A 23,698-nucleotide genomic window follows, 5' to 3' on the forward strand; every position below is an offset into this window, starting at 1 on the left:
GGCTGCCCAGGACAATCCCAGACACATCCCTCTGTTACGACCCAAGACTTTGGCCTCTCACCCTTATTAATCTCATTAATTGCCCAGTTCATGAACTGGCAAGACTATGTAGGACCCACTGGGACTCCCTTAGCCAGTTAGCCAGGCCCCAGACTTCTGTGTGTTTGGACCTCTGTTGGAAGTGTCTTGGAGGCTGGCATGGGGAAGTCAAGGATCATGTATATTGAGGCCTCCTGAGTTATCCACAGAGAAAATTCCAGGAGGAAGAAATGCTCCAAAAAAGAAAGGCATGCATTTTGCATCCAAATACCCAACCAAACATGCATTTGCCCCAGTCTCTTTGGTGTTTTGCATAAAGCTCCTCCCTCTAGACAGTTTTACAGGACACAAGGCTAATGGTGTTCTTAGGGTCTATATTATCTATTTAGGGATCTTTGTTCTCCATGGGAAAAGGAAGTACGAGGTAGGGGAAGAAGAAATCAGAAAGCCTTTAGCATCTCCTACTTACTAGCATATGTAACTAACCACAGTTAAGTCTCCTGACCCAAAGCACAGAATCCAAAGTCCTTTCTCCTAATTTGTAATTATCCTTCTCTGAAGTTGTGTTTGCAAAGGCTGGGAAATGACCTTATAGAAATATAACAAAAATAATTCTTGTCAAAGCTACATCACTGAGCTGTAAAACCTCTGAAAAGCCTTGTCAACCCTGAGATTTCATAATTTTTTGACTTCCTAAGTCCTCATCCTGCATGTGGAAGAAGAGACTTTTCCTTGGCCACATCACAGGTCAAGGGGACACTGGAAACAGGCTGACACTTGGGGACATGAAAAAGTAAGAAGCAAGAAAGGAACCTTCAGAAAACATGAACCCCACTCATTGGGGAATGTGTTTCATGAAGCTGTTTGATCTCTGATCCTGAACATTCTGAAGAACAGTTTGCAATCTCCATTTCCCATGTCTTCCTCAAGGATGACAGACTCTTAGGAGACCAGAATCACAGACAGACCTTTCTTTCCTGGAGACCTCTGAGGACAGGATTAGAAGTTATCCTATAAGTACTGAGGCTGAGGAATGAATGAATCTTAAATACCTTAGATAAGAAAGTGAGAGATGACAAGAATAGGTGATAAGGAAGTAACGCTAGATGTGCCCTAGTGAGCAGACTGTAGTTCTTCCAGTCCTGAAACTTACAGATACCTTTTGCAGCAGCATCTCCTGCCAGTCCTAAACACACACACACACATTCAGGAGTTCCAAGGTCAAAATTTTGAGCCTCATTCAGTTCAGTCAGTGCACCCAGATGATGCAAAACAGAAGTCGTAAGTCCCTGGGCCATCAAGGACTTGCCGAGATTCCTGGCATCTGAGACACACTGCAGGAAGTTAACTGCCCATCTCTGCAGCGTCATCATCTTGCTGATGTACCTCTTCAGTAAAGAGTCAACAGTTGCCTCCTGCCCCCATAGTGCAGTATTCTATGCCAGACTTCCTTATATTGTTGAAACAGAGGCTGAACACTTCAGAGGAGGCTGTTCTGTCAGATGATGCCCAGGACTGGAGAATCCACCCTGGGTCTGTTGTACATAGTGCTGGCTCCAGCTGAGGCCAGCTAGCCAGTGGGGGAGTCAGAGCAATTCACCGTCAGGATTGCCTTCAAGCGGACCCGGTACAGCCTGTTGCGTGAACTACATCTGGAAAATGTCAAAAGATAAGAAAACCTGGCCAAATATGAGGGGCTCTCTTTTCTCATATTTTTGAAAGACTGAGTGAATCCCCCTTCCTTGGTAGGCAGTAGAATGGGGAACATGGGGTTATAAGAATACTTATATTCTGAAACTAGACTAGGAAAGGAAATAATCCCAAAACTGAGAGGCACATACATCAACAGTAGATGACGAGGTACATGGCTTAAGCATTTATTTATACCAACTAACCAAATGTGGTCTTTGCGGTTGTTCTTTAGTCACTAAGTCATGTCTAACTCATTGCAACCCTGTGGACTGTAACCCACCAGGCTCCTCCGGATTTCCCAGGCAAGAATACTGGAATGGATTGCCATTCTTTTCTCTAGGGGATCTTCCTGACCAAGAAGTTGAACCCACGTCTCCTGCATTGACAAGCGGATTCTTTACCGCTGAGCCACCAGGGAAGCCCCAAACTGGTCATTCAGATGTTTCTTTGATGCCTACATATGTGGATTCATGAGGAGATACACTCCACATCACTTGGAAACTATCTTCTCATGCAGTTGCCATTTAGCTCTCAATTTTTCTTTCTCCTTCCTCAAGCTCACCATGACCAAGTCTGATCTAGTGGTGTCTCCCATGAATCTCCGCATCCTGAGATGCGCTGGCTCCCACAGATAGTAGATAGCTTTATCTCCTGTTCTCTACCTTCCTTCATCTCTTGGGTCTTTAAAACTCTCTTGGGTGGGTTTGCACAAGATCACAAATCAGGTAAATGCAGAAATGTGGCAGGAGGCAGAGGGCAAAGAAAGAATGAAATGAGAGATCGAAAATGTTTAATCCAGAGCTCACCTGCAGAAATGTGGCAGGAGGCAGAGGGCAAAGAAAGAATGAAATGACAGATCGAAAATGTTTAATCCAGAGCATAATCTGTGAATAAGAAAGCCTCAGGTAAAGGCCCAGGATCGAAATTCAAGCTTGACTATTGAGCAACAACTCTGCTCGAAGTTTGAACTTTATTCTCTCAGCAGTGGGAAGCCAGAGGAGGTGTTTCCACAGGAGAGAACAAAAATCAAATAGTTGTGGTTGTTCATTGTTAAGATTTAAAGAGAAAGTGAGGATGGATTAGAAGGAGAGTTTAAGAGAAGGGGATATTAGTTACAAGGCTCCTGCAGTAAAGTTCAGGCAAGAGATGTTGAGCATCTGAGCTAAGACAGTGGAACAGGGAATGGAGAGGGTACCGGATCAGCAGATGGTGGAGAAGAGATGAAAGGGAGAAGGTCAGCTTGGACCACACTGGCGCCAGCCAAGAATGGAGGCAGGACTTCTTCCACAAAGGCTTCCCTCTGCCTTCTTTCCCCCCGTGTGGTTCGGGCCCCAGGGCCTCAAGCGTGACCTCAGATCTATGTGTCATTTGGCCCCTGAGTACTCAGACAGGAGCCTGCTCCGGTGACTCAGGCACACACACGGTTTCACTGCCCTCTTTCTTAGGGCGCACTGCTTCCCCATAACAGAGCTCCAACATCTTTCTCCCACTCTGCCACTCTCTTTCCTTCCCTGCTAAAAGCAATGGGTTTTTTGGTTCTGGTCCATAGGAACCAGCATAGGAGTCTGTGGTGACCCTGGCATCCCAGCCCACGGCATCCGTCTGGGGGACAGCTTTGCCCCGGGCAGCCTAATGCGCTTCAGCTGTGAAGCTGGCCACGTGCTCCGAGGGTCGTCAGAGCGAACTTGTCAAGCCAACGGCTCGTGGAGCGGCGTGCAGCCTGAGTGTGGAGGTAATGTATGTGACCATTCTGCTTCTCCCCTTTGCCTGCCCCAAGGTCTTCCCCTGTTTTCCTACTCCCTACTGCCTGCCCTCACCCACACAGATAAAATCAAAGGCTCCATTTAAACCCTTAGCCAGGTGGAGAGTGGACATCAACAGAGAGTTCACGTTCATCTCATTAGTAATCCAAGGGCAAACGTATTCCCCACCGTAACCTCAGAAGGGAAGATACCAGGATAAACTTAAGTTTTGCAGATTTGTTCACTTGTTTCCATATAGCTTCATTCAACAACCATGTGCCAAATGATACTAGAGACACAATGGTAGCCGAGCCAGACACACCTTCCCCTCTGGAGCTTACAGTTTAAGATTAAACGAACATCCAAAGTGCCAAAAAAAAATACAAAATCCAATTTTACAAATCACTTTAAAAGTAATATAAGCCCTTAATGATGGTTCCTGGGATGGCCTCAGTGGGGGAAGAGGAAAGACACACTATACAGTCATCATCTAGCAAGGGGGAAGTGGGAATGGAATAGAGAAACAGGGAAATATATAATTACCAGGCGGCAGCACCAAGGGCTCATTAAGGTAAGAGCCATTAACTCAAAGTGACAGTCAGCCTTAGTCTGGGTTTTTGTTCAAGCACATTTTGCTACATAGTCTCAGACACAGGGTGGGTGAAGCATTACGTGTAATTAGGGTTTTACTAGGTAACCAGTAATTAAGCATAGGTGACTAAGGCATAAAGAAAGTGGCAAGGGAGATAAGGGTAGATACAAAGCAGTGATTGCCACGGGTGTTAGCATCTAGGCTGGGGAAGGAGGGAATAGGTTCATGGTGGAGTAAGAGGCTATGAAAAGGTGACAAGATCATTGGATTATAGGTCCCAATCACCAGGAAACAAATTCCAGAGGGAGTGAGCTAAAGAAATAAACGGCAGTGGTTAGAGGATGGGCTGCATGGACTTGAGATCACAGCATGGTCCTGCAGGGGAGATGCTCTGGCCCATGTTCGGGGACACCTGCCCAGGAAATGACACAGGTGGGGTTAGTGCCCTCTCCCACTTGTCTGTCCAAAGTCCTGCCTTTCTGGGGGTGCAAAGTTAGTTTTTATAGGATTTTATAGGCATGGTAAGAGGCATAGTAAGCTTGTGGTCATGAGTGTATGGGCAAGGAAAGAATTTACCATATTCTCACATATCCACTGTGACCAGGTTCCCTTTCTTGCCACCCAGACCCCAGGATGGAGTCAGTCACCATGTCAGGAGGGTTCAGGGAACAGAAAGTAGGTGGCTAAGAGTTTCAGCCTGGAAGCAAGTATTTGTTGAATGACTGTTGTGTGTGTGTGTGTGTGTAACATGTACACAACTCTTACTGACTTCCCTTGATAAGCTCCCAGTTACCTTTCAAGGTTCTACTCAAATTCTTATCTCCAGCCGCAGTAAGCCACTCACTTCTTAGTGCTTTTTTCCTTCAAGTGTAACACTTGTCACATCATATTTTAATTCATCTGTTTATAGGTAAGTTCTTAAGATAGACTGGGCTTCTCAAAGGCAGGGGTCATGGCTCGGTCATCACTGCATTTCTGGTACCTAGGGAGCACAAATACTTGTTGAGTGGATGGGTATTAGGGCCTATCTGATCTACAAAATGATTCTTGTCATTTGGGGATAATTTGGGGACTTTGGGACCATGTAAATGTCATAAATACTTACAAAATAAAATTAAATGAAAAATTAGAAACAAGTAATCTCTATCAAAAATCAAAATGGAGACAAATGAACTTAACTATGTGTCAAGCTGGTGATTTAATAACCCAGAGAATTATTTCAGTTGACTTGAAAAAATGAAATTTGAATATGGTATATATATCTTAAGGACAAAGAACTGCAATGAAATCTTAAACTGGTTCTAAAACTGTATGGTTTTAGCAATCATATTGCTGGTGGTCAAATTGGAGTGAAAATTCTGAAACTATTACATATATAATACCATACTCTATATGGATAAAGCAAGTTAAAATTATTTATTGTCATTAAGAACCAAGATTTTAAAATAAAAGATGAATAAGTTAAGGAAAAATTCTTAATTCTAAACTTGGCTTTGTAATATCAGTATAAACTCATAATGTATTTTCAGTTTGAAAAGTTATTTTCCCAATCTAAAAGTCTAGAATCAATGACCAGCTCCATAGCAATGAGTACCCTTAATGCCCAGACTGTAGGTTTTAAACCCATTGTCCATTAAAAGGAACCAGAGCTGTTTAGGGAAATGGCTGATTCCAGGACTGGGGCAGGAAACACACAAAATTAACATGGAAACTCTGTCACTCCAGCAAGGAATCTGCCAAACACAACTGGGTCATGTCAGAGGAACTCAGGAGCCAACTTGACAGGGTTTCCATTAGTCAGAGATGGAATAATTTGAATGTCAATAAAAATAAAAGTGACAACAGAAGGCAACATAACAAATAAACTTAAATCTGTGAATTTAAATGATTGTCCTTTGGAGCTTGCTAGGGAACCAACTAATTAGCCTCATATATGATGTTTTTTTTTTTAATCAAGCATTAGTCCAACCTTCCTGTGTGAACTCTATTTCAGGGTAAGCAAATATTTGATGATGGGCAAGTTCTTTATTAAAGAACCCGAGCTAAAGCAGAAAGAATTGTGGAATTGATCAACAGGGATCTACTGTATAGCACAGGAAACTCTGCTCAATATTATGTGGCAACCTAAGTGGGAAAAAACTTGAAAACGAATAGATACATGTGTATAAATAACTGAATAACTGTGCTTTACACCTGAAACTCTCACAACATTGAGAATCAACTATACTCCAATATAAAATAAAAAGTTAAAAAAATAATTTTAAATTTTTTAATTTAAAAAGAATTATAGAATTAAAATTATACCATTTCTTTTTTTTAATTTAAATTTATTTATTTTAATTGGAGGCTAATTACTTTACAATATTGTATTGGTTTTGCCATACATCAACATGCATCTGCCACGGGTGTACACGTGTTTCCCATCCTGAACCCCCCTCCCACCTCCCTCCCCATACCATCCCTCTGGGTCATCCCAGTGCACCAGCCCCAAGCATCCTGTATCCTAAATCGAACCTGGACTGGCGATTTGTTTCTTATATGATATTATACATGTTTCAATGCCATTCTCCCAAATCATCCCCGCCCCCCTCGCCACAGAGTCCAAAAGACTGTTCTATATATCTGTGTCTCTTTTGCTGTCTCGCATACAGGGTTATCATTACCATCTTTCCAAATTCCATATATATGCATTAGTATACTGTATTGGTGTTTTTCTTTCTGGCTTACTTCACTCTGTATAATAGGCTCCAGTTTCCATTTCTATCCCCTAATGAATCTGGTCAACTATATTTACTTTCTATTGAAACCATTAAATGGCAACTAATAGGAGCTTAATAATGCCAGATAAGGCAGGCAGACGTGACCCACTGAGCATCCTCAGCATCACTAACAAGGAGGCAACCAGACATTCTGTGCCTCTAATGTGATGTGATAAGAAAAACACAAAACCACGTACCAAGTACCTTTGTCAAGAAGTAGAACTTGACTGTGGTAATGACAGAGGAGCATACTGAACAGTGCCTCGTTCTCCACGTTAGTAAACTCCAGGAAGTGGGAAGTTCTACCAGTTAAATGCCCTGATTTCTGTGACAGATAAATTATAGGAGAGGGTAATCCAGTAACCTCTGGATTCAGAGAGTCTTAGAGACATGCCAATCAAATGTCATGCATGGACCTTCATGATTCAAACAAATCAACTCTTAAAAAAGAGATACAGACAGAGTCTTGAGGAAAACTAAGCACTGCTTGGCTATTTGGTGATATGAAGGAATCGTTTAAAATTTTAGGTGTGATAACAAAACAGACATGGTCTTTAATTTTTAGAAATCTTAAAAAAATCCCTCCAGGTCTCTGCCCCCCTTCTGAGGGTAAGATGATCAGACACGGGAGCATCCCAAGAGGGATGCTTTCAATCACAGGCTCCTGATGTAACCTGTGGCCTCCACTCTGGGCAGGACTTAGACTAACCCCGGGGGATGCCTGCCCTTGTTCTGATGAATAATGTGTTCTTTCGGCTTCCTAGTGATCTCTTGCGGGAATCCTGGGACTCCAAGCAATGCCAGAGTCCTGTTCAGTGACGGCCTGGTTTTCTCCAGCTCCATCGTCTACGAGTGTCGGGAAGGCTACTATGCCACAGGCCTACTTAGCCGGCACTGCTCGGTCAATGGCACCTGGACGGGCAGTGATCCGGAGTGCACAGGTGAGAGCCTCTGGGCTCCATGGCAGTGGGGCTCCTCCACGCCAGAGGAGAAGGCTGTCTGCTAGAGATTGGGAAGACTGGCTGGCGTTGAGGGACTTGACCCTGAATGAGGATCATACAAGTCGCCTCCATTTACTGAGCACGTTCTGTGGGACTGCCACTGAGCAAAGTGCTTTGTTTTTGGATCTTTTGATGCTCACCACAATCCCCTCCCTGTGAAAGTAGGAAAGTGAAAGTCACTCCGTCGTGTCCAACTCTTTGCGACCCCATGGACTACATAGTCCATGGGATTCTCCAGGCCAGAATACTGGAGTGAGTAGCCTTTCCTTTCTCCAGGGGATCTTCCCAACCTAGGAATCAAACCCAGGTCTCCCGCACTGCAAGCAGATTCTTTACCAGCTGAGCCACTATTAGCTCTACTTTCCCATATGAGACAGATGAGGCTCAAGAAAGCTTCAAAATATGTCATTGCTATTTTCCAGGCTCTAGCCAGTTCCTGGGGCTTTCTTTTTCTCTTTTAGGGCAAACCCCCAGTGCTGAGCCTGATTCTCTATCTACCTTAAAGCTGCTGCCATCTGTCATCTTTGTTAGCTGCGTTTCTCCCTTCAATCCATCCCCACCCCAGCCTGGCTCCTCTTTCTTGCTTCTCTTAAAAGCAGCTCTAGACCCTTTTCCTTGAAAAGCAAATCGCTGTGGGGCCCAGATGGAAGGAAGTGATTATAAAAGGGAATCCTATACAACATTCTCCCTTTCAGAGTCCTAGCTGTGCATCCAGGCTCCATCTGAAATCCCCTGTCAGCTTCACTGTTGTTCCGAGGTCAGAGCTCACCAGTCCCCACCCTCACTTGAAACCGTAACACAGGAATAACCACTGCATCAGTCACAAGGCCCTGCTCCTAGTCCACTGAGCCCACGGAGGCCTCCTGGGCAGAAGGGCAGTCAGTAAGAGGCCCTTCCCAGCAGACAAATTGTCTTATCAACACACCTTAGGTCCACCATGTGGTCCATCAACACATCTTAGGCTCTTCAACCTGGAAACCTCCCTCCCTCTGGTCCCCAACCTCATTTACGAAGGGAGCCCCCTGAATATTTCTCTTAGAGGAGTGGGCCTTACATGAACAAGACGGGTTTCCCAGCCCAAGTTGCTGGGGTGTGTAAGGATGGTGCGGCAAGGACAGGGGTGTAGGACAGCCTTTGCAGGGAGACTTGGCTACGGGGAGTTAGAATGAACGGCACCCCAACTGGGAACCTGGGGGGAGATGCGACATCCCTTCTCTGACAGTTTTCCTTCCCAAACGTGGGGAGCGATCGGGATGGTGTTGGGATGCTAAGGAGGAAGGAGTCTATGCTGGGAGTGAACGGGGCTCTGTCTCCACCCCCTAGTCATAAACTGTGGCGACCCTGGGGTTCCAGCCAACGGCCTCCGGTTGGGCAGTGACTTCAGGTACAACAGAACTGTCACCTACCAGTGCGTCCCTGGCTACACGATGGAGTCGCACAGGGTGTCCGTGCTGAGCTGCACCAAGGACCGGACGTGGAATGGCACCAAGCCCGTCTGCAAAGGTGTGTCTGGGGGCTACAGATGTGTGGACGCAGGGCTGGAGCAGGTACAAAAGCCTTGAATACCCAGAAGGGAGGGGGTGATGAAGCAGAGCCCTTACGTCTTATCTGGGGGTGTGTGAGGTGAGGAGTGGTCCCTGAACATCTACAGGGAGGCAGTGGGAAGGTCCTGGGCCTTGAACCTGGAGGACAGGGTGCAGGAAAGAGTGCGTGGTTGGAAGGTGCAACGAGACCGAGCTCCCAAGGGAAGAGGGGTGGCTCCTGATTGCTCTCACTTAGCCCGGGCTCCCGGCAGGCCAGTTGCCTCAGTGCCGACGGCAGCCCTGGTTCCCCAGGGCAGCCCCAGCACTCCGCCTACCTTGGTCTCCCCCAGCTATCATGTGCAAGCCGCCTCAACTCATCCCCAACGGGAAAGTGGTGGGATCCGACTTCATGTGGGGCTCAAGCGTGACGTACGCCTGCCTGGAGGGGTACCAGCTCTCCCTGCCCGCAGTACTCACCTGCGAGGGAAATGGGTCCTGGACCGGAGAGCTGCCTCAGTGTTTCCGTAAGTTACTCACAGGGGGCCTCCAGGGCACCCATGTGCTGGCTCCTCTCCTTCCCCGCTCAGAACTCTGCTGCTGGAAGGCCTAGAATGAGGCTCCCCTCTCCAAATCAGGGAGCTTTGTCAAAGACCACCATTAAGAAAGGAAGGGATCTTAAAGGAAGAATGTGAGAGTATCTTCATTGAGCCCTGGCTTCGGTCACTCGGTGGCGTCACAGCGGAGGGAAATTAAACCAGATACGGGAGATGCTTCTTAACTGGAAAAGCTGTTAACTGGATGGGATAGAACCCAAAGATGGAGTCGGAGGTGGGCAGGTGGGGCGGTGCTAGAAACATGCCTGACTTCAAGGATGAGACCCTGCCCTGGGACACTTGTGATTTTCCAGTGAGAGGATCATTTCTTATCTACCTGCCCTGATTATGTCTTGAAGAGCCCCAAGTCCTTTCCAGGGCTCATTTCTTACCACATCCCCCAGAGAAGGAGATTCCAGGTCATTTATTCATGTCTTACCCCATAATTGGGCTCTGGAAGGTTTTCTCCGTGCCCATGCTTTGGACAGATGGTAGGACCTATTTTTTCTTTCTGCTCGGCATTTATCTAATGCTGCAGAAAACTGTCGACATAACCCACGACACTGTTTGGGGACCTCTGAAACTTTACTTCAGTTTGGGAAATTGCAGCAGAGATGAAGGCCAGTAAAACGTGACCAGGAAAGGCAGCATGAGGTTTATGGTTAAGCCTTTAGGCTTTGACATTCCTTCCAGGAAACATGAGGAGGATAGCAAGTCTCCTGGTTCAGTCTGGACACCTTGCATTTTCTTGGGAAATAGCTGAATTGCTTTTAAACAATGAGTCATGGTTATCATTTCTAAAAATGTCCCAAATCTGAAGATACAAAGAAGAATGAAATAATCATCTGAACCCTCACTTCCCAAAGATAACCAGTTAGGCTTGTCATTACACTTCCACACTATCACTAAGCATTTTTGCATGTATAGCAGTATATACACAATTTTCTATAAATCATGCTGTTCACAACTTGTATTCACTGACAGGCCATCAGCTCCTTGCTCTGTCAATATGTACTAATCTATACATCATCTTTTTTAATGGTTTTAAAAAGAATTCCTCTATTATAGATGCCACACCATTTTAATCTTCACCTACCAGTGATAAATTTGGATCTCTCCAGTTTAACCATGTTACAAACAGTTCTGCAATAAACAGCTTCAAAAGGAACACTTCTTTACCCTTGCGGTGAAGCCCTAGGAGTGAGGATGCTGGGCCACCCAGCACACTATACTTCTTGATACATGTTGCCAGAGTGTCTTCTAGAAAAAGTACTCCTATGTACACTCCCACCTGAAGTTGATGAGAATATTTCTTGACTCACACCCTCATAAACAATTGATTTGGCCAATATTATTAATATTTACCAACCTGAGAAATTTTAAAAGATGTCTAAGATTTTAAGATATCTAAGCTAAGATTTTACTTGGCATCACAGTGCTTCTTAGCAGAACTGAGCTGCCCTTTCTTTGTCATCCAAGAGTTGCTGCTTCCTGAATGTGGGGACTTTTGATCAGCTCAGCCTTTCATGGACTTCTGATTGGTCCATCCAGGCTCCCCAGATTCCAGGACCAGGCTTCCATTTGATTTTTGCATCTGATTTCCAACCTCTTGACTCTGTGTACACACACACATACACACACACGCATAGCACAAAGAATGTTCCTCAGGCTTGAAGTGATGTCTTAGGGAACTTTGACAGAGAACTTTGACTTCCATAGTCAGTTTTTTAAGATCCTCTCTGCTGATCCAGATGAAATGGACACTCTTAGACCCTGCTTACTGTAGGGTAAGTGCACAGTCTTTGGAAGGACATTCGGCAATACAGGTCAAAAGCTGCAAACACACTCAAACCTTTAAAGATAATAAGTTCACTCCTAGAGAATTCGCCTAAGAAAATAATACAAGTTAAACAAAAGCCACATGTAACTTTATAATAATATAAAATGCCTAAGAAGAGAGTTGCGATCAGCTATAATCACTTTGTACAGTATCTCATTGCAGATTTATGTAGCCGGTAAGTGATCATAATGTCATAAAAACAGGATATGTTGACAGAATAGCAAGTGAACAAAGCAAAGTCAACAGCACCTGGACACTGGGTTTGCAGGCACACACGTGTTTCCATACGGCTGGACAAACACTAGAAGGGAAGGGGCACAAAAATGCAAAACCGTTTTGGGTAGTCGGTGATAGTTTATTTTCACTCGGTGGTCTGAACTTCCTGTAATGTTACTCCTTTACGTGGATATGATGACTAATAAGCATTTGAATCTGGAAAGGAGAGAAAGCCCCAGAGCGGCACTGAGGCAGGTGCAGCGCTGATGCAGGGCTTCTCCACAGCCAGAGTTCAAGGGGAGCCAGGAGGAGAGCAGTGCAAAGACCAGTGAGTGGGTGGCGGAAAAGGGGGGCACGCAGTCTGAGCTCTAGACAGCGACTTGGACCTGCCTCTCTCCCCCACCTCCCCAGCGGTGTTCTGCGGAGACCCTGGCGTCCCAGCCCGAGGCAGGAGAGAGGACCGGGGATTCTCCTACAGATCGTCTGTCTCCTTCTCCTGCCAGCCCCCTCTGGTGCTGGTGGGCTCTCCACGGAGGTTCTGCCAGTCAGATGGGACATGGAGTGGCACTCAGCCCAGCTGCATAGGTGAGGTGACCGGGAGCAGGGTGTCCCTGCTGGCGGACATCCTTCTTGAGGGCCCAAGATGATGGATTTTCTTCCCTGTCTCATCTGCAAAACAGAGCAAATGCTCCTCCAAGCTCCTTAAAACAGGATGTGAAGTAGCCAGCGTTCACATGCTGCCGGGAATCACAGTCAGCCAGGGGATGACTCGAGAGGAGAGTCCAAAAGGCAGGGCCACTGGGACATGCCTCCATCCCCTTTCTCATGTCTGTTTCTCGGGGTGTGCAGGGACCACAGAGGTTTCTGTGACCGTGGTCTGTCTCTTTGTTTTTGCAATCCAGACCCCACACTGACCACATGTGTGGACCCCGGCGTGCCGCAGTTCGGGATACAGAACAACTCCCAAGGCTACCAGGTAACGAGGTCCACCAAGCTCAGGTCTGTGTGCCTCCTGTCCCTTCCGGTCACTGTCAGTCTCAGAGGACCCAGGGGCCTTCCTCAGGACAGCACTGGTGGGGGGGTGGGGGGGTGGGGGATGAGACATGGGAACCTGAAGAGAGAAAGCAGCCTGTCTCTTTAAGCCATGCTGCATGGCAGCCCCTCTCCCCACCGCCCACCCACAGAAATGGGCAGGTGTTTCCACCAATCAGAGAAGCTGGTGTGGAAGAGCAGGATTCACGTGTAGCTCCATAGACACTGCTCAGTAGCCCCGTGTGATGGGCACAGGGCGTTCACAGTGAGACAGGTAGACCTCCTGTCCCCAGGGAAGCCATACCCTATGGGGCCCAGACCCAGCAGTCGGAGCAAGCAGGTGCCACGTGGGAGACCCATCCCTGTCAGATACAGGCTCCAGGGACACTTCTCAGAGGGAGCTTCAAAAGGAAAGGATTTGGACCTGGATGGGCCCCTCTGAGCAGAAGGAAGCAGGAAAGGAGGGGGTATGTTCAAGGCAGGACAATGAACAGGAGCCCCCGATGTGCCCAGGGGAATATCAGAGACCACACCGGAAATGGCAGGTCAGGATCTAGCCATGCAGTGGCATTTATTCACTTAGTCCATGTTCAACATGGACTTTGTCCATGCCGTAAACTATTCTAGGCACTAGGAATACAGTGAGAACAAAACAAGCCAAGTGCCTCTAAGGGCTGGTGACGATAAATAAGCAAGATCATTTCTTCAACCAGCCAGCACTACTCGTGGCTCGATACGCTGTGGCGGGGAAGTGGGGGTGCTGTTTTAGGAAGTATAGTGAGGGGAGAGGTTTCCTGAACTTGGACTGTGGTGCCCTTGGTGAGAAGGACGGGCATACCTGGCAGAGTCGGCGGCCAGCGCAGGTTACAGGACTAGAAAGCAGGCCCACCAGCAGGTCCAGAGGCTAACGAGAGAGGAGAAGGACATGAAGCCCAAGTGCTAGCCTGGGTCTGAAAACCTCCTTCACTTCACTTGGCACTGCCCTGTGAAGTTAAATATTCACACATCCTGTGACCCGGAGGTCCCAGTCATAGAAACCAACCCCGGAGACACTCTCATACATGTTACCAGGAGATGAGGAAAACCATGATGTGGTTACAGGGTGGTTCATCACTCAGCAGTGAGAAGGAAGGAACTATATTGCCACACAACACAGATGAATCTCAGAAACAGAGTACTGAATGTCAAAGGATACTATTTCAAGGAATATTGAAACCAAGAAAGACTGACTCTGTTTAGATATATATGTTCGCATGTGTGATAGCGGGCTTCCCAGATAGCGCTAGTGGTAAAGAACCCACCTGCCGATGCAGGAGAGGCAAGAGACACGGGTTCAATCCCTGGGTTGGAAAGATCCCCTGGAGGAAGACATGGCAACCCGCTTCAGTCTTCTTGCTGGGAGAATCTCATGGACAGAGGAGCCTGGTGGGCTACGGTCCTTGGGGTCACAGTGTTGGACGCGACTGAAGAGACTTAGCATGCACGCATGCACGTATGTGATAGAATTACTTTTTAACGATGCAAGGAAATGAAAAACACAAAATTGAAGAGATTGGTTATCACTGAGGGAGCCGAGCAACATGACAGAGAAGGAACATGTAGATAGTTACAACCTTATTGATGCTGTTCTAGCCCGTAAGTTGAGTAGTGGGCTCCACTTAAAGTGTCCATTTTATTGTGATGATTCAGGTCTATATATTTGCCATATATTCTTCTTACGCACCAAATATCACCTAATAAATTTTAAAAAGAGAAGGGCGTGAACTGGGTCAGGTCAGGCCTTGAGACCATGATAAGCATTTTGGATTTTATTCTCCATGTCACGGGAAACCATTTAAAAGGGACTTAATGTGATCCATCATTTGAACTACCACTCAGAACCCTGAGGTATTAGGGGTTAGGAACGGAAGAACTTAGAAAGGACAGTACTTCAGCGTCTCGAGAGAATGACGAGAGTGGGACTGAGCTGAGCGGGGTAGCGACAGTGGACACAGAGTGCATAGTGGACCTAGAGAGAGTCAAAGGGATCAGGAGGCATTTTGTCGGTAGAGCCAAGAAGACTTATTGATGGATTGGATGGAGGGGCTGAAGGGAAGGGAGGAATCAGCAACGACCCGAGGGTTTTTATTTGCCCAGCTGGGTGTAGAGAGGTGCCATTTGTTGAATAAGGTGATGAAATACAAAAGCGGGCACGGAGGCAGGCCGTGGAAGTTAAGTTTCACCTTGAGTTTGATTTGCTCCCGGGCATCATAGAGACATGTGAGGGTTTTGAGCTGGAAAGCAGTGTGGTCCGAGATGCACTTTAGGAAGCTGAGCTGGCAGCATTGTGCCCCATGGATTGGAAATGAGAGATGGAGCTGGTGGTTGCGGGGAATATCAAATCAGACAGTGAGGGGCTAGTGGAGGGTGAGGGTGAAGCAGGGGGAGAAATGACAGGGAGGGTGGCAATTCTGCTCATGAGATAGTTACAAAGCACAGCTCTAGATTCTATAGGGGACATGTCCTGAAAAGAATTTATACATTCATGGAGGGAAGAGACATGCACAGTAATATTCTACTTCCTACAGTTCTTCACATATTAGAAAATGCTTCCAAACCCACCCCCACATTTGTGCGTCACAACATTCCACTATAGTTGTGGGGGGGCTGTTCATCCCAAGTCTGCTCCAGAGGGGCTGAGATGTAGAGAGTTTCGTGCAGCCAGTGGACGCCAGAGCTCACAGCCAGAGTCTTCTGATTCTGAGTCAGGTACTCGGTCCATTGTAGCAGACTGAGTTATACCCCACAAGAGCGTTGACCTGGCCCAGGGAGTTGGGGGAAGCCTTGTGGAAGAGGCATAATGTAAGCTGCCTCAAGGGATAAGTAAGATGTAATCAGGCAGAGAAGCAGAAGGGTGGGTAGCAGTAGGGTGGTGGGGAAGTAAGCAGTCGAGGGATGGGTGTGAAGCATCACTGGACAGAAGGTGATCCTGGGACCCTCCATCCCGCCACAGGTTGGAAGCACCGTGCTCTTCCGTTGTCAGAAAGGTTACCTGCTCCAGGGCTCCACCTCCAGGACGTGCCTCCCCAACCTGACCTGGAGCGGAACCCCGCCCGACTGTGTCCGTGAGTGCTCCCAGATAACTCCTCTCAGCAGCTCATAGCCTCCCCGACCTGGGCCTCCAGGATGTGCTTGAATGCTCTGAGTGACAGGGGGCTCACAGCTTCTCATTGGGACCGTAGTGGTCTCTTTGTAGTCCTGATCCCTTGGGTCCCCCCACCCCCAGAAGATATTTCTTCACAAATGCCTTTCTGGTATTCGAAGGCAATTCCTATGCCTTAGCAAAGAAAAAGAAAGAACTTTCCCATGGCTGTAGATACCAACAGTGACAAGGCCCACCCTCAGGATGGAAATTTCGGGCTTTTGACTGTAATTATTCCCTTTCCCTCAGGAAAAGTGCCTAGATTCCCTCAGGGTCAGCTGAGTCATTATCCACATCATCTCCGTCTTGACCACTTGCATAGACATCAAGGCTGGGGTGGGGTGTGGGAGGGGATGCTGGCCATGAAAGGGGCCCATAAGGGAAAGGATGGGGCTGTTCCATCGAGAAACAGGGGCATGGGGGAGAGGCCTCCTGGAGACCCCAATCTCCCCCTGCCCAGCAATGTCTTCCCTCTCATCCAGCCCATCACTGCAAGCAGCCAGAGACACCAAGTCATGCCAACGTCGGGGCGCTGGACCTGCCCTCCATGGGCTACACGCTCATCTATTCCTGCCAGGAAGGCTTCTCCCTCAAGGGTGGCTCCGAGCACCGTACCTGCAAAGCAGATGGCAGCTGGACAGGCAAACCACCCATCTGCCTGGGTGCGTGTGCCCCCTCGGTGAACCTCTCCAGGGTGGGAGGCCAAAGGGGACAGCTGAGCTGGAGTGAGAGGGCCAAAGAAAAGAAAGAAGTGTTACTTCCAGAGGCTGGAAAATCTGCTTCTGATTTTCTGAGATGTGGAGTCTAGGAGATGAAATCAGAGCAATCTAAAGAGCTCATAGTGAAGCCACCCCGTTTTATCTTTCTACCTGAGCTTGAACACTCCCCCAGGTGTTAGGTATAGCTTCCCTTGTAGCTCAGTCGGTAACGAATCTGCCTGCAGTGCAGGAGATCTGGGTTCGATCCCTGGGTCTGGAAGATCCCCTGAAGAAGTAAATCCAGTATCCTTGCCTGGAAAATCTCACAGACAGAAGAGCCTGGTGGGCTGCAGTCCATTGGGTTGCAAAGAGTCGGGCATGACTGGGCGACTAACACTTACTTACTTAAGGGTTATACTTAATCATCAGACAGAGAAAAACTCTATGTTCCACTAAACTGGAATAGTGCATTATGCATATATGCATATCATAACCTTGATAAAACAGCACCCACTCACCAATCCCTCAGGGTTACCAAGAAGTCCCAGACCTCCCTCCTCCTGTTCTTCATTCGTTTGAACTCTTGGTTGCAGCATGTGGAATCTAGTTCCCCAACCAGGGATCAAACCCAGGCCTCCTACATTGGAAGCGTGGAGTCTTACCAGTGGACTACCAGGGAAATCCCCAACTCTTCGTATCATTCTGAGAGGGGTCCCTAGCATCATCAAAGTAGTCCACCACCTGGTCTGAGAGGATAAGTCCAAGATTTCAAAGAACCCATTGACCTAATGTCGGTGAGGTGGCCTTTATTTTTCTAATAGAGCAGAGACTAGAGGCTGAACCTGTCTCCTTCCCTTCTCTTTCCCCAGCAGAGGTCCGGCCCAGTGGGAGACCCATCAACACTGCCCGGGAGCCTCCACTCACCCAAGCTTCTGGTATGTCTAGTCTAGGGCTTTGGCTCAAGAAACTGGTGTTGCTTCCTTCATCTAGTTACCCAGGAACATGCACATGAGCTTCTGAGTACTCAGTGGAAAGGCATGGAAACAATCTGCAGGGCCCAGCAGAGTTCCCCATCTACCTCCCAACCCCAGGCGGACCTCAGGAGGAAGTAAGCTTGCGGGAAACAGAAAACTCATCCAGAAGAAGGACCAAAGCCTTCTAGAAACATGTCGGAGCGTCAAGCTCTGGAGCCACAGACTGCCCCAACCCCTGCTGGCACAGGTCCAGGCAGTGTGTGGCCATACAGACACAGGTCCTGCTCAGGGAGCTTGCTGGAAAGGGCTATGTTTTTAAGACAGGTGTTGTGTCTTTCCAAGTGTGGTGTCCAGAACGGGCACAGAACTACAGGTGTGGCCTGACTAATGCAGAATTATTCTAGACTTATATCCTTTTTTGAACCATATTCTTTTATTTACCATATTAGTGTGTGTGTTATACAAAAAAAGATTAGATTTGGCATCAAGCTCAATTCAAGTTCCATTTTGGTCACTGACCAGCTGTGTCCTTGGACAAATAACCTTCACCTCTTGAGCTTCAGTTGACCTTTCGTTAAAATAGGATTCATGATACTCTCCTTAGAAAATTATTATAAGGATAAATAGCAGTTTTAGGAGCTGTCATTCATTTTATGCTTTTATGATTTAACAATCATTTAACCCCTGATGAGGTAAGTGGGATGGCCCCCATTTACAGAACTACAGGTGTGGCCTGCACAGGTGAGGAAGTGGAGGCTCTTGCACATGGTCAAACGATCGATAAGGGAGAGGCCAAGGTGAGAGTCCGTATCTGCCTGACTGCCTCTGCCCATGTTCCTATCTACAGCTTAATACTAACGTTGGTTTTCTCTCCTCTCTTTTTCCCTTTCTCCATCTTTTCATCCCCTTCCCTCTTGTTTTTTCTCCTTCTCTCTTCTAGTATATTCACTCCCTCTTTCTCTCTCCCTTCCTCTCTCCCTCTCTCTCTCACACACACTTTGATTTTTTCCTTTTTCGCCATCCACTTTCTCTCTCCCTCTCTTTCCCTCCACCCATCCATCCGCTCTGAGACACAGAACATCACAAGGAGCTCAGAGCACTCCAGCCCCCTGCCCGCCGCGTGTTAGACATTGGGGAAGACAGTCTAAGGGAGTGAGCTGTGGTCAGTCATCAGGTGGCCTCAGTTCTGCCAGCACGTGTGAAAGTCCGTCTCACGTCTGTTTCTTAACTCCTCTAGTTCCTGGGGACGTTTTCGCCAAGAATTCCCTATGGAAAGGGGCCTATGAGTACCAGGGGAAGAAGCAGCCAGCCATGCTCAGGGTGACTGGCTTCCAGGTCATCAACAGCAAGGTCAACGCCACCATGGTTGACCACAGCGGCGTGGAGCTGCACTTGTCTGGTAAGGTGCAAGCCACCCACGGGAAAACCTGCCAGATGGTAAGGGTGATGGGCACACGCTCAAATGCCACTTCCTTGTGCTGTCCTGCAAGGTTCAGATAGGTCTGGTAGGCAGGGGAAGAGGAAATGTCTATTCATCTTTGTTTACATGGTAAAAGCACCACCGACTACAGGGAAATGGTTAGATGACAAACATTAGTAAATGGAAAGTAGGGAAAAAATAAAAAAACTCTTACGAATAAAGAAAAAAGAGACAGATATCCCTAAAAACCGAACCAAAAATAGAGGCAGATAACTCCCAGAAGCCAAAGTACAGTTAATAAACAAATGGAAAAATAGTTTTAGCAATAATCAAAAGAAGTGGAAAATGTCACTTTCTGCTTATTCCACTTTTTTTAAGCCGTAAATATTGGTGCTAGTCCAGTGAAGGTAGTACTCTGGTCAAAGTATGAAATAGTGTAGTTGAACAAAATAATTTGGCAATTTGTATCAAGACCCAGGAAAATGAGTGGACCCGTCAATTACACTGCTAAGAATTTTTATCATAAGAAATAGTTATAGAGGGAACCAAACATTTCTGAAAAAAGAATGGGCTAATTGCATAACATAACACCTGGGAATAGAAAATTGTCTCAAAAGAAATGGATACATTAATTATAGTATGTCTGCTGGATAAAATATTATGCCAATTTGGGAGAAAGTACATCCACTATAATGCATGTAAAATGTGACTCCAGTTTTTAAAGGAAAAAAAATATATTCATAAGAAAGAAAATTGAAAGTAATTATACCAAAGTGTTAACAGTGGTTATTTCTCAGAAATGAGACCAGGAATGAATTTTCTTTCTTCATGCATCTCTGCATTTGCCAAAATTTCCCCAATATTCAAATTTTATACAATCAAAAAAACTAAATATCTTGGAAAGCAAACGTTTGTTGAATAGAGGGGTAGATGGATGGAAGCATGAGTACATGTGGATACACAGCCCTGCGTGCGGTTACAACCACTCACTCATGCGTGCACACGCGAACACAACTAATGTTCATATGCACTCAGCTGCTCTAAAACACAGTCCTAAATGCACCCACACGCTCTGGTACACGTGCCCTCGTGTGTTCCCTGCACCCGCTGAATCATAAGCACGCCATGTGTTAACTGACCCTTAACATATACAACACCCTATTCCCTGTATTCTCAAGCATGCATGTCTAAACAGGAACACAACCACAGACCAGTAATCCAGTTCTTTATTAGCACGCATACGCACATTCTTGCACAGCCTCACATTTCAGCCTACACAGACTCACAGGCCACACTACACTTACCTAACTACAGTTATACATGGGATGTTTACAGCAAAATCTACACATGAAGTCCTGCTCAGGGGCTTCCCTGGTGGCTCAGTGGTAAAGAATCCACCCGCCAACACAGGAACACACCTTTGATCCCTGCTCCAGGAAGATCTCAAATGCCGCAGAGCAATTAAGCCCATGTGCCACAACTATTAAGCCTGTGCTCTAGAGCCTGGGAACCAAACCACAGGCTTGGTGAAGCCTGGGCACCAAGAGTCCATGCTCTGCTGCAAGAGAAGCCACTGCAGTGAGAAGCCCATGCTCAGCAACCAGAGAGTGGCCCCCACTCACAGCAACTAGAGGAAAGCCCAAGAAGCAGCGAAAACCCAGCACGGCCAAAAATAAGTAAATTTTAAAAAATCCTACTCGGACACTCACACCCACATACCCACAGACTTGGGTTTTGAAAATTTACCAGATCTTTCAAGTGTACCCTCTGCACTTTCTTTTCCCAGGAATTTATAAGAAAGAAGATTTCCATCTCCTCCTTCAAGTTTACCAGATTACAGGGCCTGTGGAGATCTTTGTGAATAAGTTCAAAGATGATCACTGGGCTTTAGATGGGCATGTAAGTTCAGCAGAACCTCACTCAGGCCTTGACCTCCCTGTGTCCTTGCCCTGTAACTGATTCCCATGTCACTGGCCGGAAGGAGGGAGACGAAGTGGGTGGAAACTCTTAGGATCGACATGGAGATTTGGGAGGAGGGCTTCTATGGGGCCAGGACTGGGACCAAGGGAGTCCCCATCTGCTAGTGAAGTGAACGCAGGAAAACATAAAAAGGGCCAGGAGGCTGAGTCTAGAGGTTGGTGTATCTGAGTGAGACACAGTAGATTCTTAAGTGTGAGCAGAAAACAGAATTATAACCCACAAGGACCTACTGTAGAGCACAGGGAACTCTGCTCAATGTTGTGTGGCAGCCTGGATGGGAGGGGAGTTTAGGGCAGAATGGATGCATGTATATGTCTGGCTGAGTCCCTTTGCTGTCCACCTGAAACTCTCACAGCGTTGTTAATCGGCTACACCCCAATACAAAATAAGTTTTTTTGTTTAAAAAAGTGGCCAAAGATGAAAAAGGAAAAGAACAGAAGAAATGGGAGGTTGGCAGCCCAAGAGTAAAGTCAAGCAGGTTGAAGGTCACGAGGTGGTGGTGGGAGCTGGGAGAAGGTGGTGAGTCCCAGGCACACACTGAGCGTCTTCGCACACTTAAGGATCTTCACACCCTTGAGGGTGATTCAGCACAGCTTGAGTCACCAGGACCTGGGGAAAGGAGGCGGCTCCTCAAATCCCCTTATGGGAAAGACTTGTTTCTTGCACAGGCCTTCTTCAGGTGGAATCCAGGTCTGCGGGGATACTTCTCTGCCCAGACCTTTCAGTTTAACAGGCAGGGGTGTGGAGCAGTCACCCGTCACTCCGTCAGCTTCCCTGCCTTGGGTTACTGAAGCTAGAAGGGCAAGGGCGGGAAGGAGGAGGAGGTCATGAGGCCAGAGAAACAGAGAGCTGAGTCAGGGGGCATCCTCATGGCCAAGACCAGCTGGTAGAGGGCTGAGGGTCGAGTGACTTTGCTGATAAACACTAAAGGAGAAGCGAGTGGCCTCTCCAGGAGCTGGCACATAGGGGTAGTTCCTGGGGATTCTCGAGAGTGTTCAGTGGATGCCCTTGGGTATCCTTGTCCTGGCTGGCTTTAACAGTAGCGGTCCAGCTGCCGTGCCAAGACAAGAGACTCCCCCACACTGCGAGGAGGGCAGCCAGAGGCAAGAGAACAAGGGTCAAACTTGGAAGCTGGAGTGCAGGCCAGGGACTAGATGTCAGGGGTGTTCTGGAGGGCCAGGAACCGCCAGAGCAGCTGCCTGGGATGACAGCCAACCACTGGACCCACTTCTGTGTCACCCAGGCTGTATCTTGGGGGACAGGAGGGGAGGTCAGCCTGGAGCGCAGTGGACAGAGGGCTGCACCTGGGGATGGAGCGGGAGTCAGAAGGGACGCCAGTAAGACAAACATCCTCAGAGTTTGCATGTCTGTGTCCGGGACACAAACCTCACAGAAGCAAGTGCAGAGGGAGCCAGAAGCAGTTATGTCCCCAGCTACCCACCTCCAAAATTAATAGCTTATTAGAATAGGGATGAACTCCCCAAAGTATGTTCAGTCTGCTAAGTAAGTTTTCATCATGGTTTGGTTTGTTCCACAGTGTTCTAAAACTCTTTTTTTTTTTTTTGCACAATAAAATAGCTAACACACATCTAGAGCCTAGGAGCCTGGTGGGCCGCAGTCCATGGGGTCGCAAAGAGTCGGACATGACTGAGCGACTTCACTTTCACTTTCACTTTCATGCATTGGAGAAGGAAATGGCAACCCACTCCAGTGTTCTTGCCTGGAAAATCCCAGGGATGGGGGAGGCTGGTGGGCTGCCATCTCTGGGATCACACAGAGTCGGACACGACTGAAGCAACTTAGCAGCAGCAGCAGCAGAGCCTATTAAGTGTTCTAAGCATTTTATCTATATTGACTCATATCAATCTCACAGCAACCCTGTGACATAGGGACTGTTATTGTTCCCTTTTTAAAATGAGAAACTGAGGCACCAACAGATGCAGTGATTGGACCAGTAGAAGTAAAAATATCTCCCTCCTTCCTACAATCAGTTGGAGCCCTGCCCCCTCCCCAGCGCCTCGCCCTCACCTGGGTGTGGGCAGAGAGCCGATGTCTGCGGGGGTGACAAGGGGCGGGTGTCGCCAGCCAGCATGTTTGGCAGCGGGTACCTGTGGGCATAGCTCCGGCCTGGCTGGCAGGAGCTCTGGCTCCTGGCACACCTCCAGGGTTTGTGTAGGTGGAATGTGAGGAGCCACACGAATGTGCATATGTGTGTTAATAAACGGGATTACCCTCTCTGCGCCCACCCTCACAGGTCTCCTCGGAGTCCTCTGGAGGCACCTTCGTCTACCAAGGCTCTGTCAAGGGCCAAGGCTTCGGGCAGTTCGGCTTTCAAAGACTTGGTAACTACCATCTGTCCCTGGAGTGTGAGCTCGAGCGTGTGGTGGGGAAATGTGTGTGTTGGCATGGACGGCAG

The 23,698-nt window shown here is 47.5% G+C and overlaps 1 protein-coding gene across 1 annotated transcript in view; it reads left to right on the top strand.

The window, feature by feature from the left end:
* The window catches only part of CSMD2 (CUB and Sushi multiple domains 2), a 689,054-nt gene that overhangs the window by 658,989 nt on the left and 6,367 nt on the right, over window positions 1–23,698 (top strand). The window contains exons 57-68 of the mRNA XM_070786891.1: window positions 3,281–3,463; window positions 7,589–7,765; window positions 9,149–9,328; window positions 9,699–9,872; window positions 12,409–12,582; window positions 12,900–12,973; window positions 16,022–16,133; window positions 16,693–16,872; window positions 17,778–17,843; window positions 19,120–19,281; window positions 21,089–21,201; window positions 23,537–23,624. Coding sequence (XP_070642992.1) covers window positions 3,281–3,463; window positions 7,589–7,765; window positions 9,149–9,328; window positions 9,699–9,872; window positions 12,409–12,582; window positions 12,900–12,973; window positions 16,022–16,133; window positions 16,693–16,872; window positions 17,778–17,843; window positions 19,120–19,281; window positions 21,089–21,201; window positions 23,537–23,624 — 1,683 coding nt within the window. The remainder of the gene's footprint in view (window positions 1–3,280; window positions 3,464–7,588; window positions 7,766–9,148; window positions 9,329–9,698; window positions 9,873–12,408; window positions 12,583–12,899; window positions 12,974–16,021; window positions 16,134–16,692; window positions 16,873–17,777; window positions 17,844–19,119; window positions 19,282–21,088; window positions 21,202–23,536; window positions 23,625–23,698) is intronic.

This window comes from Bos indicus, chromosome 3, assembly GCF_029378745.1.
Source record: "Bos indicus isolate NIAB-ARS_2022 breed Sahiwal x Tharparkar chromosome 3, NIAB-ARS_B.indTharparkar_mat_pri_1.0, whole genome shotgun sequence".
Lineage (NCBI taxonomy): Eukaryota > Metazoa > Chordata > Mammalia > Artiodactyla > Bovidae > Bos > Bos indicus.